The 16,106-nt window shown below is 41.3% G+C and overlaps 1 protein-coding gene across 3 annotated transcripts in view; it reads left to right on the top strand.

The window, feature by feature from the left end:
• Nucleotides 1–16,106, top strand: part of MYO1B (myosin IB) — a 182,088-nt gene that overhangs the window by 30,249 nt on the left and 135,733 nt on the right. For all 3 annotated transcript variants that reach the window (XM_068544761.1, XM_068544760.1, XM_068544759.1), the window contains exon 2: nt 918–1,061. In XM_068544761.1, the coding sequence (XP_068400862.1) occupies nt 927–1,061 (135 nt within the window). In that variant the 5' untranslated portion in view covers nt 918–926. The remainder of the gene's footprint in view (nt 1–917; nt 1,062–16,106) is intronic.

Here is a 16,106-nt window from a genome sequence, read left to right as displayed (position 1 = left end):
ATTCGTTGCATGTTAATTCGATTTTGCTGTTCTAGCGGTGTGTCTGTTGGAATGAACATTGAGAATATTGAGGTCACTCTTGGCAGGTTATATCATATAGACAACCTCTGATTTTCAAGTGGGGTGTATTATTTTCTTTATTAAGTCAGTGTTGACTCCTGGAATGAAATTTCTCCCCATAGGTGTAGTGTTATAAGTGGTGATTTAAGTTCTTTTAGCACAAAATGTAACACACTCCTAATTAACCATAAGCAGGATTTCTTAATCTCTCTGAGCTTCCTTATCTTAAAATGGGGACAATGGTAACAACCTACCTCATAGAGTTGTGAGGATTAAATTAATTAATGCATGGAAAGTTCTTGATACAGCATCTGCTATGTGGCAAAAGTACTCAGTAAATGTTAGCATCATTTTTTAAACATTATTTCCTGGGAAATGGCATTCTGCATTTCATCGTGGAATACTGGGGGATGCCGTCTTCGGGCAGCAGGTTCCTGTGGGTTCAAGTCTGACATTGGTAGGCAAGGGCTAGTGGAAAGGGGTGGGTTGGGTTCTCTTGCTAGAGCTTTGCAACTTCTGGCTGGGGAGAGGAGATGGTCTAAAGAAGAAAACGGCGACCCTGGCTTCCTAGTGGCTCTTTCTGTAGATGGACTTTGCTTGGGTTGATGACTGGGAGGGAGATTTGTTTGTGGCAGCAGGTTGGCAAGTGGGGCTTCTAGCAGCTTGGCAGTGACTGCAGCTCCCGCAGAGGCTTCTGACGTAGGTTTTGGGGGCGGGGGCGGGGGCGGGTTATGACATTGGTGAGGCAGGTGAGGGCCATTTGGAGCTAGTAGTGTTTCATTTCTCCATTGGTGCTAAGAACCCATCTGAAATAATCTTGCTCATTTAAATTGTCCCCCTTTCCCTCTTTCTTACAGCAAGAGACTATGGCCAAAATGGAGGTGAAAACGTCACTTCTGGACAATATGATTGGAGTTGGAGATATGGTTCTTTTAGAACCTCTCAATGAGGAGACCGTCATCAACAACCTCAAGAAACGCTTTGACCACAATGAGATATACGTGAGTGTGCACGGGAGGTCATCTGGGGGGTTTAGACTTGGCATTTTGTGGCACAGAGCTGGCTTTTCTTCCTTATACTCGTCTGTCTTTTTTCTTTCTGTTTGTTTATTGGAGTCCAGAGGTATTTGTTTATACCTCAGAAAGAGTTTTGGGTTTGCTCATTTGGCACGTGAGTAATATCGCATTAGAGTCGAGTGGGTCTGCTTTCCACACGGTGTTTGTAGAGGGCTGACTGTGCAGAGTGTTGCCCTGGATGTCGGGGGTGTTCTAAAACAAGTGGAAGACTCAGTTCTGCCCTCGGAGGAACATGTATTCAGGAGGAAGTTTGAAATCCACAGGCGTCTTCTTGGATACCTTCATAAGACTAGCAGCCTGACCTTGGAGAAGCTACTCATTAAGATGCAAGGCAGTGAACCGTCAAAAAAGACATAAACCTTCTTAACATTTGTAGTTAGTAGAGACAGGAGCAAATTACCAGATACGAATATGTGTTCGGTCCCTGGAGATTTGGGAATAGTCATGTCCTGCTATACAAAAGTATCATGTCAGACACAAAAATGAAAACATATAAATACATACAGTAAATTCTTTATAAAGGATTTCATAGTGTTACTCTATCAAGTTTGTTAAATATATTTAAAACATGAGTAAAAAATGCTTTTATATATAGCTTTTCAGGAATTTGCATAAAGCACAGAAATTTGCATCCGTTCAGGTAGAGACATGTTAACTAAACCAAGGAGATGAAGCATTGATTCCCTGTACCAGCAGCTGAGAAGGAAGTGGATGGATTGGGTGGAAGTAGTTTTCATAGCTTCTGACTCGCGTCTGAGTTCTTTTCCCCCCATTTTGTAGTGTATCTGTGTCTAGATATGAATTGGATTATTGGGGCCATGCTTCACGTTTTTCCTGTCTATCAGTGTGGGGACAGGAGGAGGAAATATAAGTAAATAAAACGAGAGAACGTTAACTGATTATAACTTTGTGGAACTAACATATTTTTAAAAATTATATGCGAAGCTATATTTTATGTTGCCTGTAGCTTTCCTTTCCAGATAGGCGATCGTGTTTCAAGGATAATTTTGGATAATTAATTCTTTTTTAAAAAATTTATTTATTTTATTTTTGTCTGCACTGGGTCTTTGTTGCCGCGTGCGGGCTTTTCTCTAGTTGAGGCGAGCGGGGCCTATTCTTCATTGTGGTGCATGGGCTTCTCATTGCGGTGGCTTCTCTTGTTGCAGAGCATGGGCTATAGACGCGCGGGCTCAGTAGTTGTGGCCCGCGGGCTCTAGAGCACAGGCTCAGTAGTTGTGGCGCACGGGCTTAGTTGTTCCGTGGCATGTGGGATCTTCCCAGACCAGGGCTCGAACCCGTGTCCCCTGCATTGGCAGGCGAATTCTTAACCACTGCTCCAGCAGGGAAGCCCGGATAATTAATTTCTTAATGAAATAGGAGTCACCATCTGGGAACTGAACTTTCAGTCTTTCTTGATTTGATTGTTGGAGGTAGGGGGAGGTTGACAGTAACCTGAGATATATGGATACTGCTTTGGAATATTAATTTGGTAACTGGCTACTAAACTAACTAAGAGATGTAGTTATGTAAACTGCTGATTCAGATGGAAGAGGTATAAAACGCCATTGCTGTAGAGCAGGTGAGAGGTGTTGTTTGGTTTGGCAGTGAGGCCCCGTGTCACCTTTCCTCAAAGTGTAGCAGTTCAGTTTTCAGGTGGGAAAACCTCATGGTTCTGCAGCTTTAATTGAAAATGTGGTCTGATAGCAAATAAAAGACAGACTTTAAACATTGGTCTTTGAGATGGAGATAGGAGGCATCAGATATATCCTAACCGACGTTGGCTGATCATTTTTCTTTCTGGCTCTAAGAGGCACAATTCACTTTCAGCTGAATTGAGAATAGGATGGAGAGTAGAACATTACATGCATTCAAATACCTGATTTGTTGTGCCCACTAAAAATAAAAGAATCTCCTTTTTAACAAAATGTCAAGTGTTAACATTCATGAGTCTTTAGCAGACGAACTCTCTGGGTTTCAGCCTTACATGATTTTATTTTCTGACTATTTTAGGAATGTTCTTTCTGGTATGAAACAAAAGCAGAAAATTGCTTTCTGCTTCCAGATATTCATATAATTAATGTTTTCCATGATATTTTGGGACTATCATTTCCATGAGATGTGTGCCTTCATTTTGTAACTTTAAACACACGTCATATTGGAGGATTGGGCATTCTCTATTTTAAGCAAAAAAGAAAAAAAAAAACAGCTTATAGGGTAATGTGTGTAGTATGATCTTACTTTTTTTAATGGGGGTTTATGGATGTGTACATATGTTTGTATATTTGTATGAACATAGAGAAAGCCATGCTAACTTTAGTACCATGCTAACTTTAGCATGGGTGGATTTAGGCATGCTAACTTTAGTGGGGTGGGTTGAGATATGGGGACGGGGAAGAGTTATTACTCTTTTAGACCTCAGTATTATAGGACTTGTTAAGTCAAGTATGTATTGGTTTTGTAATTTTTAAAAAATACTGTACAATAAATTTGATTACCCCACCTTTGTAACCCCACATGATGTATATACTACCCTTGGGATATCTGTTTCTGGCCCTTATTCTGATAATCTTCCTGCTTTGCTTTTCTTCTTGGGTTGCTGAAAATTGTTCAGCTGATGCCAAAGGCAAAGTTAATGACATACAATATTTTACTATCTTGTATTTCACTTTGTTTTTTAATTCTTTCCCAGGAAGAGAAGGTACAGTTTTTAAAATTTTTTTATTATTTAGTCTCTGTTGTAGTCTCATAGCTTTACTTTATCCTATAAAAGTGTGTGATGGTCTCGAGTGATCCATCATGCAAACATACTGAACAGTCATTTGTATGTTCAGAAGCCGTGGTTGATAAGGGGGCCTGTGAATAGAGGGACGCTTGGCTCAGACTTTAGAACTCTGGCTGTACCCAGAGCTTTTGCAGCCTCTTGTGTGAGCCAGCTGTAGGTCAGGGGACCCTGTTCTTCCAACCTGCCCCCCACCTCCCGGCTTTCACCACCATATCTAGAGGTAAGAAATAGTCCCTGCCTTCACAGAGTTCTCACAAGATAAGAGTTATCAACTCTCTAGAGCATTTATAACCCCTAGTGATCCTCTGGATCTCCAGCCAGCTGAATCTGGAAGTGGAATCCCTGGTGATCCTGCCATACTAAACCTGAAGCTCTGGGTAGGCCAATGAGTCACACGTACTCCTCAAACTACTGACTGTGGCCAGGTGACCAGAATGAGCTGAATGGCTTAAGAAAATGATGTCTACTCCTAGGATTGGGGGAGGGTCAGTTTTTTCCAAAGTAGATGGGTTGTGTGTAAGTAGGTTGAATACTCTACCAAATATCTCTGTCAGCGTGTTAGGAAGGGGGAAGGGGAGTGGATGCTGATGAGGCCCTCTGCTGTAACCCCCTCACAGGCTTGGTAGGGAATCCTATAGTGAAGTAGTTTTATTGGTGTTGCTACCATGCTGAAGGATATGTTCCATTTATGAAGCATTTATGATTGGAATTCTAAGCTTCAGGTGCACCCAAAGGCACACTTCTCAAGACTTTTCTCCTCGAGAACTCCTTATGGTAGAGAAGAGTAAGGACTTCCCTGACGGTCCTGTGGTTAAGACACCACACTTCCATTGCAGGGGACACAGGTTCAATCCTTGGTCAAAGAGCTAAGATCCCGTATGCTGCATGGTGTGGCCACTTCTCAAGACTTTTCTCCTCAAGAACTCCTTATGGTAGAGAAGAGTAAGGACTTCCCTGACGGTCCCGTGGCTAAGACACCACACTTCCATTGCAGGGGACACAGGTTCAATCCTTGGTCAAGGAGCTAAGATCCTGTATGCCGCATGGTGTGGCCAAAAAAAAAAGAAGAGTAAACAGGGCCCTGGGGTGGGTAGTTAAAGTCTGTCCACTTTAGGGAAATACTGTTGAAGTCTTTGCTTCCGAAGTCATTCAGAGTTTTATTCTATTCTGTAATGCATATCATATGGTTTTGTTTTAATCTACTCTACTCTTTGCAACCCTTCTTTGAATATGAAGTATTTTTGGTGCTGACAAGTAGTTGTAGTTTGTTTTCTATCTGAATTGTCAGGTTGGGCATCATCTAGTTATAAGAGTTCTGAATTAGTCCAATTTTAGGATCTTATGTTAGACTACTTGTAGTTGTAAGAGGACTGCTTTGAAAGTCTAGTAAAAATTGTCTTGATTTTTAGAAGTTGGTACTAGAATTAGGATCCCCATCAAAATAGGATCCAGTACTTTTACGAAAGATAGTAAAGTGCATGCTTCAGGATTATGTCTTCTTTGCTTTGAGTTGGGTTCACACACTTGTTTAAAAAGCCCAGAGTTGGTTCAACACCCTGTCTGTAGCCGGGCAGAGTCTCTAAATCTGAGACAGTTCCAGATGTTGACGTGGTCCTCGCGGGAAGGCTGTTCCATTGGAGATGGAGGAGGATCAGGTAAGAATAGATAGAAGGAATGTTGGCCCAGTGGGGTAACACGCAGGGTCAGAGACTGTTTGCTTTGATTCCTCTCTCTTGGCCAAGTGCAGTGCAGGCTGGGCCCAGCTGCAGGACGTGCTCCAGCAGTCTCTGTGGGGTCAGTGGTGGGAAATGCTGGTTGTGACATTCCTAAGCGCCGCTCGTCTGTATTCTTTCTGTCCTTTGTCAGAGCTTCTTCTGGCCTCCCCACCCCCGTCCACAGCCAGATGGGATGGTGGCACGATTTCATGTGAACTTGGTATGCAGGAGACCCAGCCAGACGTGATTCTGTTTTTAGGGTGACTGGTCAGGACTGTGGTTCCGTTCAGGAACAGGAAAGCTGCAATTTAAGCAAGAACAAGGCCCAGGGCAAATTTGGAAACTAAAGAACCAAGGTGTCCATTCTCTGACAGGAAGTATTTTTGGTACTAACAAGTAGATTTAGTTTGTTTTCTATCTGAATTGTCAGGTGGGGATCATCCAGATGTAGAGGTCTGAATTAGTCCAATTTTAGGATCTTAAGTTAAACTACTTGTAGATGTAAGAGTGACTGCTTTGAAAGTCTAGTAAAAATTGTCTTAATTTTTAGAAGTTGGTAGTAGAATTAGGATCTCCATAAGGATGGGATCCAATACTCTTATGAAAAATATTCAAATGTAAGTACAATATATTTGGTTTAAAATATTGGAAAGTAAATGAAAATAATACTAGTTAACATTTATTTGACTAATAATAGAAAAGGAAGGTGCTTATATTGATATCCTCGGATAAAAGGTAGAGAGTAGACCAAGGGTCCCTGCTTTGCTTCTCTTATCTGCCTTAACTCAGGGACAGGCAGGAAGGAGTTCCTTGGTCGGGGCTGGAGGTGGTCTTCGGGCTCTCTGTCTTTTCCTACTTAGAATTTTATATGAAACGCTCAGAGGACAACTAGTACTGCTAAGAATAGCCCTTCTGAGCTGAGGATTCAGTAAGTTTTGTGACCCTTTAGAGGTTCTTTTAGAATAAACAGTTATATTGTGGAAACACAGGAAAAAATAATTTGGAAACTGTTTGAAACAACCAATGAGATTATAAGTAAAATATGTAAATTTTTTATGCACCCAAGTCAGCCACAAAATTATATTTAAGGGTGCTGGCTGAGCACAATAAATGGGGTAAACATAAAAAAAAAATACTAGTTAACATTTATGTATTTATTTGAAGTGTCAAAACCACTTTTCATTTGTATACATGAAAATTCCTACCTTTTGGGGATAACATTATTCCTGAGAATTTAGTATGAATGGTGTATTAGTTTTCTCTTGCCGCAGAATAGATTGCCCCAAACTTAGGGACTTAAAATAACATACGTGTATTATCTGACTCTTTCTGTGGGACAGGCATTCGGGCATGGCTTAGCTGGGTCCTCTGTTTGGGGTCTCACCAGGCTGTCATCAAGGTGTCAGCCAGGACTGCAGTCTTGTTAGGGGCTCGGCCCTTTTCCAAGCTCACGGGGCTGTTGGCAGAGAGCAGGGCTGGAGTTCATATGTCCAGCTTAGTGTTATTCCTACCCAGATGTTCTCTAAATTTTTTTCTTTTTAAAATTTCCTTTAAACAGCCTTAAAAAAATTACACAAGTAACAAATGCTTTTGAAAAAAAAAATGAGATAGCATAGGGATACATAACATAAAAATGTAATTTTTTTATCTCAGCCTTAAAAAAATTACAGCCTTAAAAAAATTACACAAGTAACAAATGCTTTTGGGAAAAAAACATAACATAAAAATGTAATTTTCTTATCTCGGTACCCCAGTCCCATTTCCAGAAGTAATGGTAGTTGGGTGGGTCATCTTCCAGATTATGTAAGTTTGATTAAAAATTAAATTTTTTTTGGTTTTAGAGTTGGAAGTAGAAGGTTCTCCTTCATCTAGGTGGATGGGCCTTTACCCAGAGAACCCAGGCCCAGCAAATTTGAGTGAAACAAGAACCTTCTTTAATGCCACCTCCTCTCCCACCTTGACTAAGTAGGGGAAGGAAGGCAGACTCCTGAGCTGGTGAAATGAAATGCCTAGACTTGACTGTGTATGAGGGCTTCACCAAATGCAGACTCAGCCTGCGTGGGTTGTTGAAAAGGTGGACAATTAAGGAAACATGGAGAACAAATTGTGTGTGTTTTCAAGAGTGTAGCTTTGGTTTTTGGAATGGAGTCACAGCGTTAGGGGGCTAGATAGAGCTGGGGAACTACAGCAGATCATGAGGCTGTTGTGTCTAGTTTCGGAGCACAGTCTGTCTCTTGGACAGTTTTGTAATACTTTTCAAAACAATCATTTTTGGTAAAAGCTTGCCAGTTTCAACCTGTCCAAGCTCCCTTAAAACCTTTGGTGATTGGAAAAATTCTTCCTCTTAGAACTTGCAAAATGGCACGAGTTTATCTGTTATCTGCCAAGCTCAGGGAGTTCATGCAGGCACTATATAGTACTTGATATATTTGAATAATATTTATAATATATTAATTTAAATGTTCTGATTGAAGCCATACTTGAAGTTCGATTTGGAGGAAATTAAGGCCCAACTTCAGGTCTGCAGAGGTGTCATCTTTTGGTGGCAGCGTGGTGGGTACTAGGAAGCAAAGACCCGAGCTCCAGTCCTGGCTCCGTTACTTACCATCTGTGAGACCTGGAACAAGTACTTTAACTCCTAGGAGCCTGTTTTCTTATTGGTAAAATGATAAACAATGACAGTTAACACGTATTAAGTCCTTATTGGTACAATATGCTATTCTAAGCACTTTACATGTACTTGTTTATTTAAGTTTTACTAGAGTCCTATGCACTGTAGGTTTTCAAATTATCTTCATTTTACATATGAGGAAACTGAGGCTCAGAAAGGCTAAGTAACCTGTCCAAGGTCACACAGCGAGTAGGTGATGGAGCTGGGATTCATATCTAGGAAGTCTGGCTCTGTAGTGCATGCTCTTAATAATGGTCCTGCTAAGTTTACGCAGTTACCATGTGCATCAGTGATACCGCTGATAGGGAAGCATTCTCAGCCTACAAAGTGCTGTTCAACATAACTGAGTATGATATGGAAGAGTGTATAGGTTTTGGAGCAAGGCAGCCTCAACAACCCAGACAGATAATTGAAGTGATAATCCGTATTCCTGCCACGTGTTGAGTTAGCATTCAACAGTGCAGTGACGTGAACTAGTGACAGGGAACAAGGGCATTCAGTTCTAAAGTCCTAGGTGCTCTCTAGTCAAAGACAAGTGATAGCAACCGTGAGGATGGTGTGTTCCTCTCTGGAAGGTGGAAGACGATCTTGGGAGGAGATGGTTTTTCATCCTGTTCACTGGATGGCAGGTGACTGATAGCTGCACAAGGTCCTTTACCTTTAAGAGCACATAGTAGAGGGACTTCCTCCCTGGTGGTCCAGTGATTAAGACTCCGTGCTTCCACTGCAGGGGGCACAGGTTTGATCCGTGGTCTGGTCAGGGAACTAAAAGCCTGCATGCCGCAGGGCACAGCCAGAAAAAAAAAAAAAAAGCACAGAGCAGAGGAGGAAGAAGCAATTCACCACAAGAGCCATGTGGCTAACTCATGCGGCTGATTCAGCCCTCCCCTCTACACACACTTCTCTTTCTGCTCTTACATCTATAGTACAGATGAGTATTAACGATAATCCTAATTTCTAAAGAGAGGCTGTTTTGTGCATCCAACTCTGTTGTGGCATATTGGGCAAGGCATGGGCCTTTGGCAGACAGACCAAGGTTGTATCTTGGTCACTCACAACCACTGTGCATTGAAGTAATTGAGGGTCAGTTCTCTCATCTGTAAAACAGGCGTCATGATGCTTATCTTGTTTAGTTGTTTTGGAGATTAAGGGGCATTTTAGCCTGATGCTTGACATATAGTTGGAATGGAGTACCTGTTCTGGGCCATGACCATCTGAAAAACTTGGAAACCCAGCATGACTTTTCTTCAAGATTTCAGACCCTGAGCTTTTCTTATAATTAGAATTTTCTCTCTCTCTTCTTCCCTGACTCTCTCGTTGCCTCTCCCCTCCCTCCCTTTTTCCCTTCCCCCTCCTACTTTGGTATTCATTACACAGATTTCATTTTTGTTGGATTACTACTTTCAATTAGCCACATAATATTATTTTCAAGACTTGTAGCTGGTAGCATAGCTGTAACACAGGACCTCTCTGTACCTTAGTTAAGAGCCTCTTATTAGGTCTGGAGAATGATACATATTTGGAAAATACTTGTTCCTTACAGAGTTTATACTTGAACGAAGATAAGGTAGTATTGTGTTATCCTGCTCTGAAATAAAGGCTGCCCGAGGTGGTATTTTTAGCCGGTGTTTCGGCGTGGCATGGAACTCATATATAGTTCTTTAATTCATAGTCTGAAATGACTGGCAGCACAGGAACAAAGGATTATAATATGATGGTAGTTAAGGCATGTCTCAGACTAGACTGCCAGGGACCATGCCTGACAAGCTTGCCTGATCTAAGGCCAGTGATTTAGCACAGCATAGCTAAAAAGATGAATAGGGCTTGAATCTCTCCTCAAACTTTGAGTTGAGAAATACTGAAAAAAAATAAAATATCAACAGAAGCAGATGCCAGCAGTCATGATGTGGTGAGGCCATGATGGGCCATGTGTAGGCAGAGACTGTGAATAAGAGTCTTTGCAACAGGCTAGCTTTGGAGTAGAAAGTGAGAAGACCAGTCAGTAGCAGGCCCAGAGGAAGCAGAAACGTGAGCAGGGGATGAGCACATTGATAGTGGGACTGGAAAGGAAGTCTTCACAAACTTGTGTTGCTTTGTTCCATAATGTGGCCTCACAGCCATCCATACTCACTTTTGGGTCCCAGCTTTTCTTGTAGCTCGGTAATGGGTTCTTCAGGGGGTTCCTGGGTATGTGATTATCACAGTAAAACCTTCAGTACTTGATGTAACTTGAGGGCATCTCTGTGCCCAGCAGCTGACAGAGCCTGACAAATCATACTTCTCTATTCTTGCATCACAGACCTTGGTGTAGAGCTTTGGCGTGAAACTGCCCCTGCCACTACTTGTGAGACCTTGGGCAAGTCTTTGAAACCTTCTAATGCCTTTAGTTTCTTCCTCTGTGAAAATTAGGCTGTCATTATTGGTTATATGTATCACAAATCTGTTCTTAGATGGGGGTGTGAGGTGTATGTCTGAATTGCACTGTTTTAGATTTAAGACCCAGATAGAAGCCTAAATTGGTTAATTGACCTTATGTTTATAATTTTTCACTTAGGCAGTTTTTCACAATTTTGAACTGTGTCTGAAAAACCAACCAGAGCGTATGGTAGACCAAACTGTGTCTTTAAAAAACCAATTAAGACAAAAGCCCTCTTCAGGGGAATTTGGGAAATCTTACAGATGTCTAAATTAAAAATGCTGTGACACACAATGTCTTGATGCCTTGTGATCAAATTCCCAGGATCCGAGACCCAAGAAGAGGGTAAATTCCTCTGTGTGAAGTGAATAGCATGTTGTCATTTCTGAAGATTCCACCAGCTTGTCTTGTATAGCCGTTTTCTCAGTATCCCAGGCTTTTCCTACTAGCTTCATTAAGACTGTACGTACCTCATGTGCCCCTCTGATAACTCATCCATTCCCTGTATACAAAGAGCATTTGGTAAGACTACAGCATCATAGGACTCCTCCATGAATTTAGCTGAGATACTAACATGTATTGTAGGCTTTTGAGTCCTGATTTGGCTATTTACTGTGGCCAAAAATTCCAGTAGAGCCAAACTCACAGTAGGTAATATTTATGAGATGCTTGCTATGTGTCAGGTGGTTCGTGCTTTAGCACACAATCTCATTTAATCCTCAGATTAGACAGGAGGAACCAGTATCGTCCTCCTTGTCCAGATGATGAAACTGGGATTTGGAGAGGTTCAGTAATGTGCCCAGGTTCACACAAAACTGAAAAACTTTGCCAGATAACTTGGAGCTAAGGTTTACACAATATTTCAAATACATTTGAAGCCTTGTCATATTGTATGACATAGAATCTGAGCAAAGAGCTCAAAAACACTTAAGTCAGGATGACTTGGGTTCAAGTTCAGTCAGTTTCATCATCTAACCCCCTCACCCCACACATTGACTTTTACTTCAAAACTGCTCTCAGACTGAAGCTCAGACTCCTCTCTCTGACATTTGAGGCTGTCTGAAATTTGATTCCAGTCTTACTTTCTAAGCTATTACTCACAGGAGGTCTTTGCTTGAGGCCAGCTGTTTCATCGCCTGTGTCTGAAATGTGGTTGGTTGGGCCTTTAGGCTGCTGTCCATGTTTTAATCCATGTTATAGCCTGTGTAGAATTTCCTTTTTTTTTTTAAGGCTGAATAATATTCCCTTGTATCTGTACACCATACTTTGTTTACCCATTCATCCGTCAGTGGGCACTTGGGTTACTTCTACCTTTTGGCAGTTGTGAACAATGCTACAGTTGAACCTGGGTGTACAGATATCTGCTTTGAGTCTCTAGCAATTCATACTTAAAAAAAATACATTTGGAAGAATACAACTATCCTAGCAAAAATTTTTTTGAAAGGGCAGGGTTCAGCTATGACCTAAAAACCGGAATCTCATATGCTGCTCTTCGGTGGAATGTTACTTTATCCGAATCTTGCCCGTCCTTTTAGACCTGCCCAAATCCTGTGACTTCTCTGGAGCATTCTTGGACCTCTGCAGTTGACAGTGACCTTTCCTTCGTTTAAACCCAAAGCACTCCTTTAGGCAGTAAGAAAAGAAAGAAGACTAATGCACTCATTTAGCTAAGAATCACTTAAATCCTGTTTCCTCTGTTTTTGTGCCTACGGTGGTTAACCCTTAAATTTTATGTTTTATGATATAAAAGTCTCACCTCCTAAGCTCTATCATAATCTCCCAGGGGCACAGACCACAGGAGTGTCCTGTATTTTCACTATGCCTAACATGATGTTTTGCATAAAGAAGGCTCTTGATAAATTTGTTGCTTGCTTGTTAAATGGTTGTAGCCTAAATTCAGGCAAGGAAATCAATGCGGTTGTGCAGCCGCGTGAAGGGTTATTTTTACCTGAGTCCTGATCCATCCTGGATTTGAACTATTATTACTTTAGAGGTGAAAGAAACATGGCTTGGAGACTGGGACTTGGAGAGCTCCAACATATTCTTGAATATTTTTTGATGACATTTTAGACTAAATAATTAGCATTAAGTAAGGTATTTAAATAAACATTACCTGTTGCATTGCCACCCTCCTGATTCATTTCTCTGAAGTTAAAGGGTGATTGTGACACAACGTCTTGCATTTCTTCAAGAGGTAGGCACAACTTTATGTGCTGGGATAAACATTGAAAAAAAAATTCTTTTCTGTTGAGATAAAAAAATTTCCCTGTAACTAGAAGATCTTTTCTCCCCCTTTCTTTTTTGTTTATTCCTGGTGGTGTAAGGATTTCAGCATTCTGCAGATAGTCAAAAGGGAGGCTTCTGCCCAACAGAGTAGCTCTCTGTTATACAAAGGCGAAGACGCCCGTGTAAGGCGTTGTACAACACAAGTTGCTGTGTTGAGGTGTTCCTGGCCACTTTTTGCCAAAGCTTTCCAGGCCTGACAGCATGGCTTGTGTGCTCTAATGAAAAGAGAACAGATTCTTGGCTCCTTGTCCTGATTCCACTTTTGTTAGATAATGTGGTCATTCCACTTAACTTCTTTGTGCTCCATTGTTATGGACATTGAAATGGAGACTTCATTTCTATCTCATGGGGATTTAGGAAGAGCTTAGTAAAAAGGTGCTTCAGTGTATATTATATATCAGAACTTTAATAACTGTGGGGATGAGTTTTTAAGAAACTGCAGTGACTGTAAACAAATCGCTAAAAGTCGTTCTGAAGAAAATAAGAAGCTGGTAGATAGGCAGATGGGATGCCTAGTTAGAGTCTCAACAGAGCAGGGGCTTTAAAAATATTTTGGAAGAATTTGATATTTGGAGAGAAGCCTCCAAGTTCTCATCATGGTGAAAAGAAGTCATTATAGGAATTCCTTATGTGTATTTTATGGTTTAGTTATAATTTTATTTTCAATTTCGTTGAAATATAAACTTTCAGGGTTAGGGCTTCTTAAGATCTTAATGTTGCCCTGGGAAGAACTATGATATGAAAGATGTGAAACTCCTGTGACTTTTTTGTTGTGCACTAACGTTTCGTTTACCTGGCATTGTGGAGGAATGAGTGTACAGTACTGCATAATGGAGATGCACAAAATATTAAAACTGTGCTTCACTATTTAACTTGAAAAAAGTGTTTTTGGTTAGATATCTTTCCAAAATGTATTGCATATGTCTTTGTCGTCGGAAACAGAATACTGTCTCTCTCATTTTGTCCCTTGATTGTTAGGCTGTGTTCTGACTCAGTGCTGTAATGAGGCACTCAGGGCCCACTGAACTGAGCTGTTGGCTCTTATTCTAAACAACTCTTCATTTTTATACTTTTAGAATTATTTTGATCACTTCTTACTCCTTTCTTTGCTTCTCTGTCTCTCTTTTTTATCCTTTTTCTGTCTCTTTTTCCATTAGTGGCCGTTGTTTCTTTGCTTAGGGTGGGAGCTTTTAACCTGGTATTTCAACTGTATGCAAACTTTTATGTGCATATTATACGTGTGTTTTTTGGGGGGAGAAGGTTCATAGCTTTCATTGGCCTCTCAAAGCCATCAACAACTAGAAAAAGATTAAGAAGTGCTCTGTGGCAGTATTTTTTAAACTGCAAGCTTCAGCCATTAAGTGATGAAAACCATTTAGTGGGTTAGGACCAGTTTTAAAACATTTTGTAATGAATAGAATTGAACAAAGGATATCAGTCCATTGCACATGATATTTATGATTTTGTGAAACTTATTTCATACATATGTATACACATATGTGTATGTAAGTATACACTCAAACACACATACTTGGTTGTGATGAAAATTTTATTTTTTACAGTGAGTCATAGTCAAACATTTGAAACATACTGCCATGAGAAGGCCCCAATTTACAGTTGTTTCCGCTGTTTCTCTGTAGTGTGCTGAGATGCCGTATGCCAAGTTCATTATAAATGTGGCTGAAATGAAAGGGTAGCTAGAAGAATTTTCTTTTGTTTTTGAAATGTTCACAGAATTAATTACATAGGACAATTTAAAGGGGAAGGTAAAATAGAAGATAGGCCAATAGCGACACTAGCATGGTTGCTGCATTTGAAAGTAAAACCTGGTCCTGTGAGCCCTGAGGGTGAAGGCCACAAGCAGTGGTTTTTAACTCTGGTTACACGTTTCTTTTTCTGGGGAGACTGTACGAGAGGCAGATGCCTGGCCCTTCTCCCGACCATTGAAATAGAATCGCTGAGGATGGGCCTCTGGAAGAACTTTCTTATAGAATGAAATGCGTGGTCCTTGGGTTATGTATCTGTCAGGGACCTTTCCTCTGGCTTCTGGATTGTGGTCTGGAGAGTGGCGGTTGCTGGATGACCATCCTCCAAAAAAAACTTCAGTTTTCACTGTAATCACAGTAGGAGCACTTGAGTATTATTTGGTTATTCACAAGGCATCTGTTCTGGAATTCTAGAGATATCTGAAATATGAAGACAGGGATTGTTTTGACTTAGGAGTGTTTGTACATTCTTGGTTTAATGTCTGCCCTTGAGAAGTGAAAGATAAACTTGTTAATTGAATATGCCATTTGTAGAAAGGTAGAGCCTTTCCTTTCTCTCTTCCCTTTTCCTTTTCTTCTTGTCCTCTCCCCTCCCCTCCCCTCCCCTCTCCTCCCCTCCCCTTCCCTTCCCTTTCCCCTCCTAGATGTCAGAGTCTGGTTCCGCAGGGTGGTGAGAGTGGAGGCGGCCTTCTGTTGTCAGGGTGGTGTGCATGCTTCAGGACTTGCGGTGCTGTGGGCCCGGAGCATGGAGGTAGTGAACTAGGATGGCCGGGATGGCTAGGAGGTTGTTTCCACTGAGTAAATATTTACATTGATTGAGCACATCCATCCATCGAGGGTCATGAGAGCCAGACTTGTCTCTGTTGGAGAAGGTAGATAGAACCTAATTGGTAAGTAGTCTTTGCCATTATGAGAAAGGAGGCCTTTTTGGTGTGATCAGCCTATTAGAAGAGCAGGCTCCGGATTCCAGTAGGAGTTGCTCTGTGAGCCATTTGGGACATAGGGACCAGGTAGAATGTGAGTGCAGCCCAGAAGTGGTCTGGTGGGAATGAGCTAAGCTGCTGGAGGCCTTCTGTGGGCTCTCTCACTGGCACCATCCGAGTCCGCAGTAGCTCGTTGGAGCTGGACCCAGTACATACCTACCTATTATTTCCAGTTGAGTAAGTGAGTGGAATTCTAGGGGGCAAGAGGCGGATCCTCTTTGCTGCTCCCTTTTGTAAAGGTTTACAATGCTTTTCTTTCTTTTGTTTTTTGGGTATTTTTCTCCTTGGCATATTCAGAATAAAAAGGACACATAATGCCCAGCTCTTTTATGCACATACTTAAGTTTAAGA

The sequence above is a fragment of the Eschrichtius robustus genome, chromosome 5, assembly GCF_028021215.1.
Source record: "Eschrichtius robustus isolate mEscRob2 chromosome 5, mEscRob2.pri, whole genome shotgun sequence".
NCBI classification, from domain to species: Eukaryota; Metazoa; Chordata; class Mammalia; order Artiodactyla; family Eschrichtiidae; genus Eschrichtius; species Eschrichtius robustus.
The sequence above is the reverse complement of the archived record's forward strand: the minus strand, read 5'-3'. Positions and strand labels throughout refer to the sequence as shown.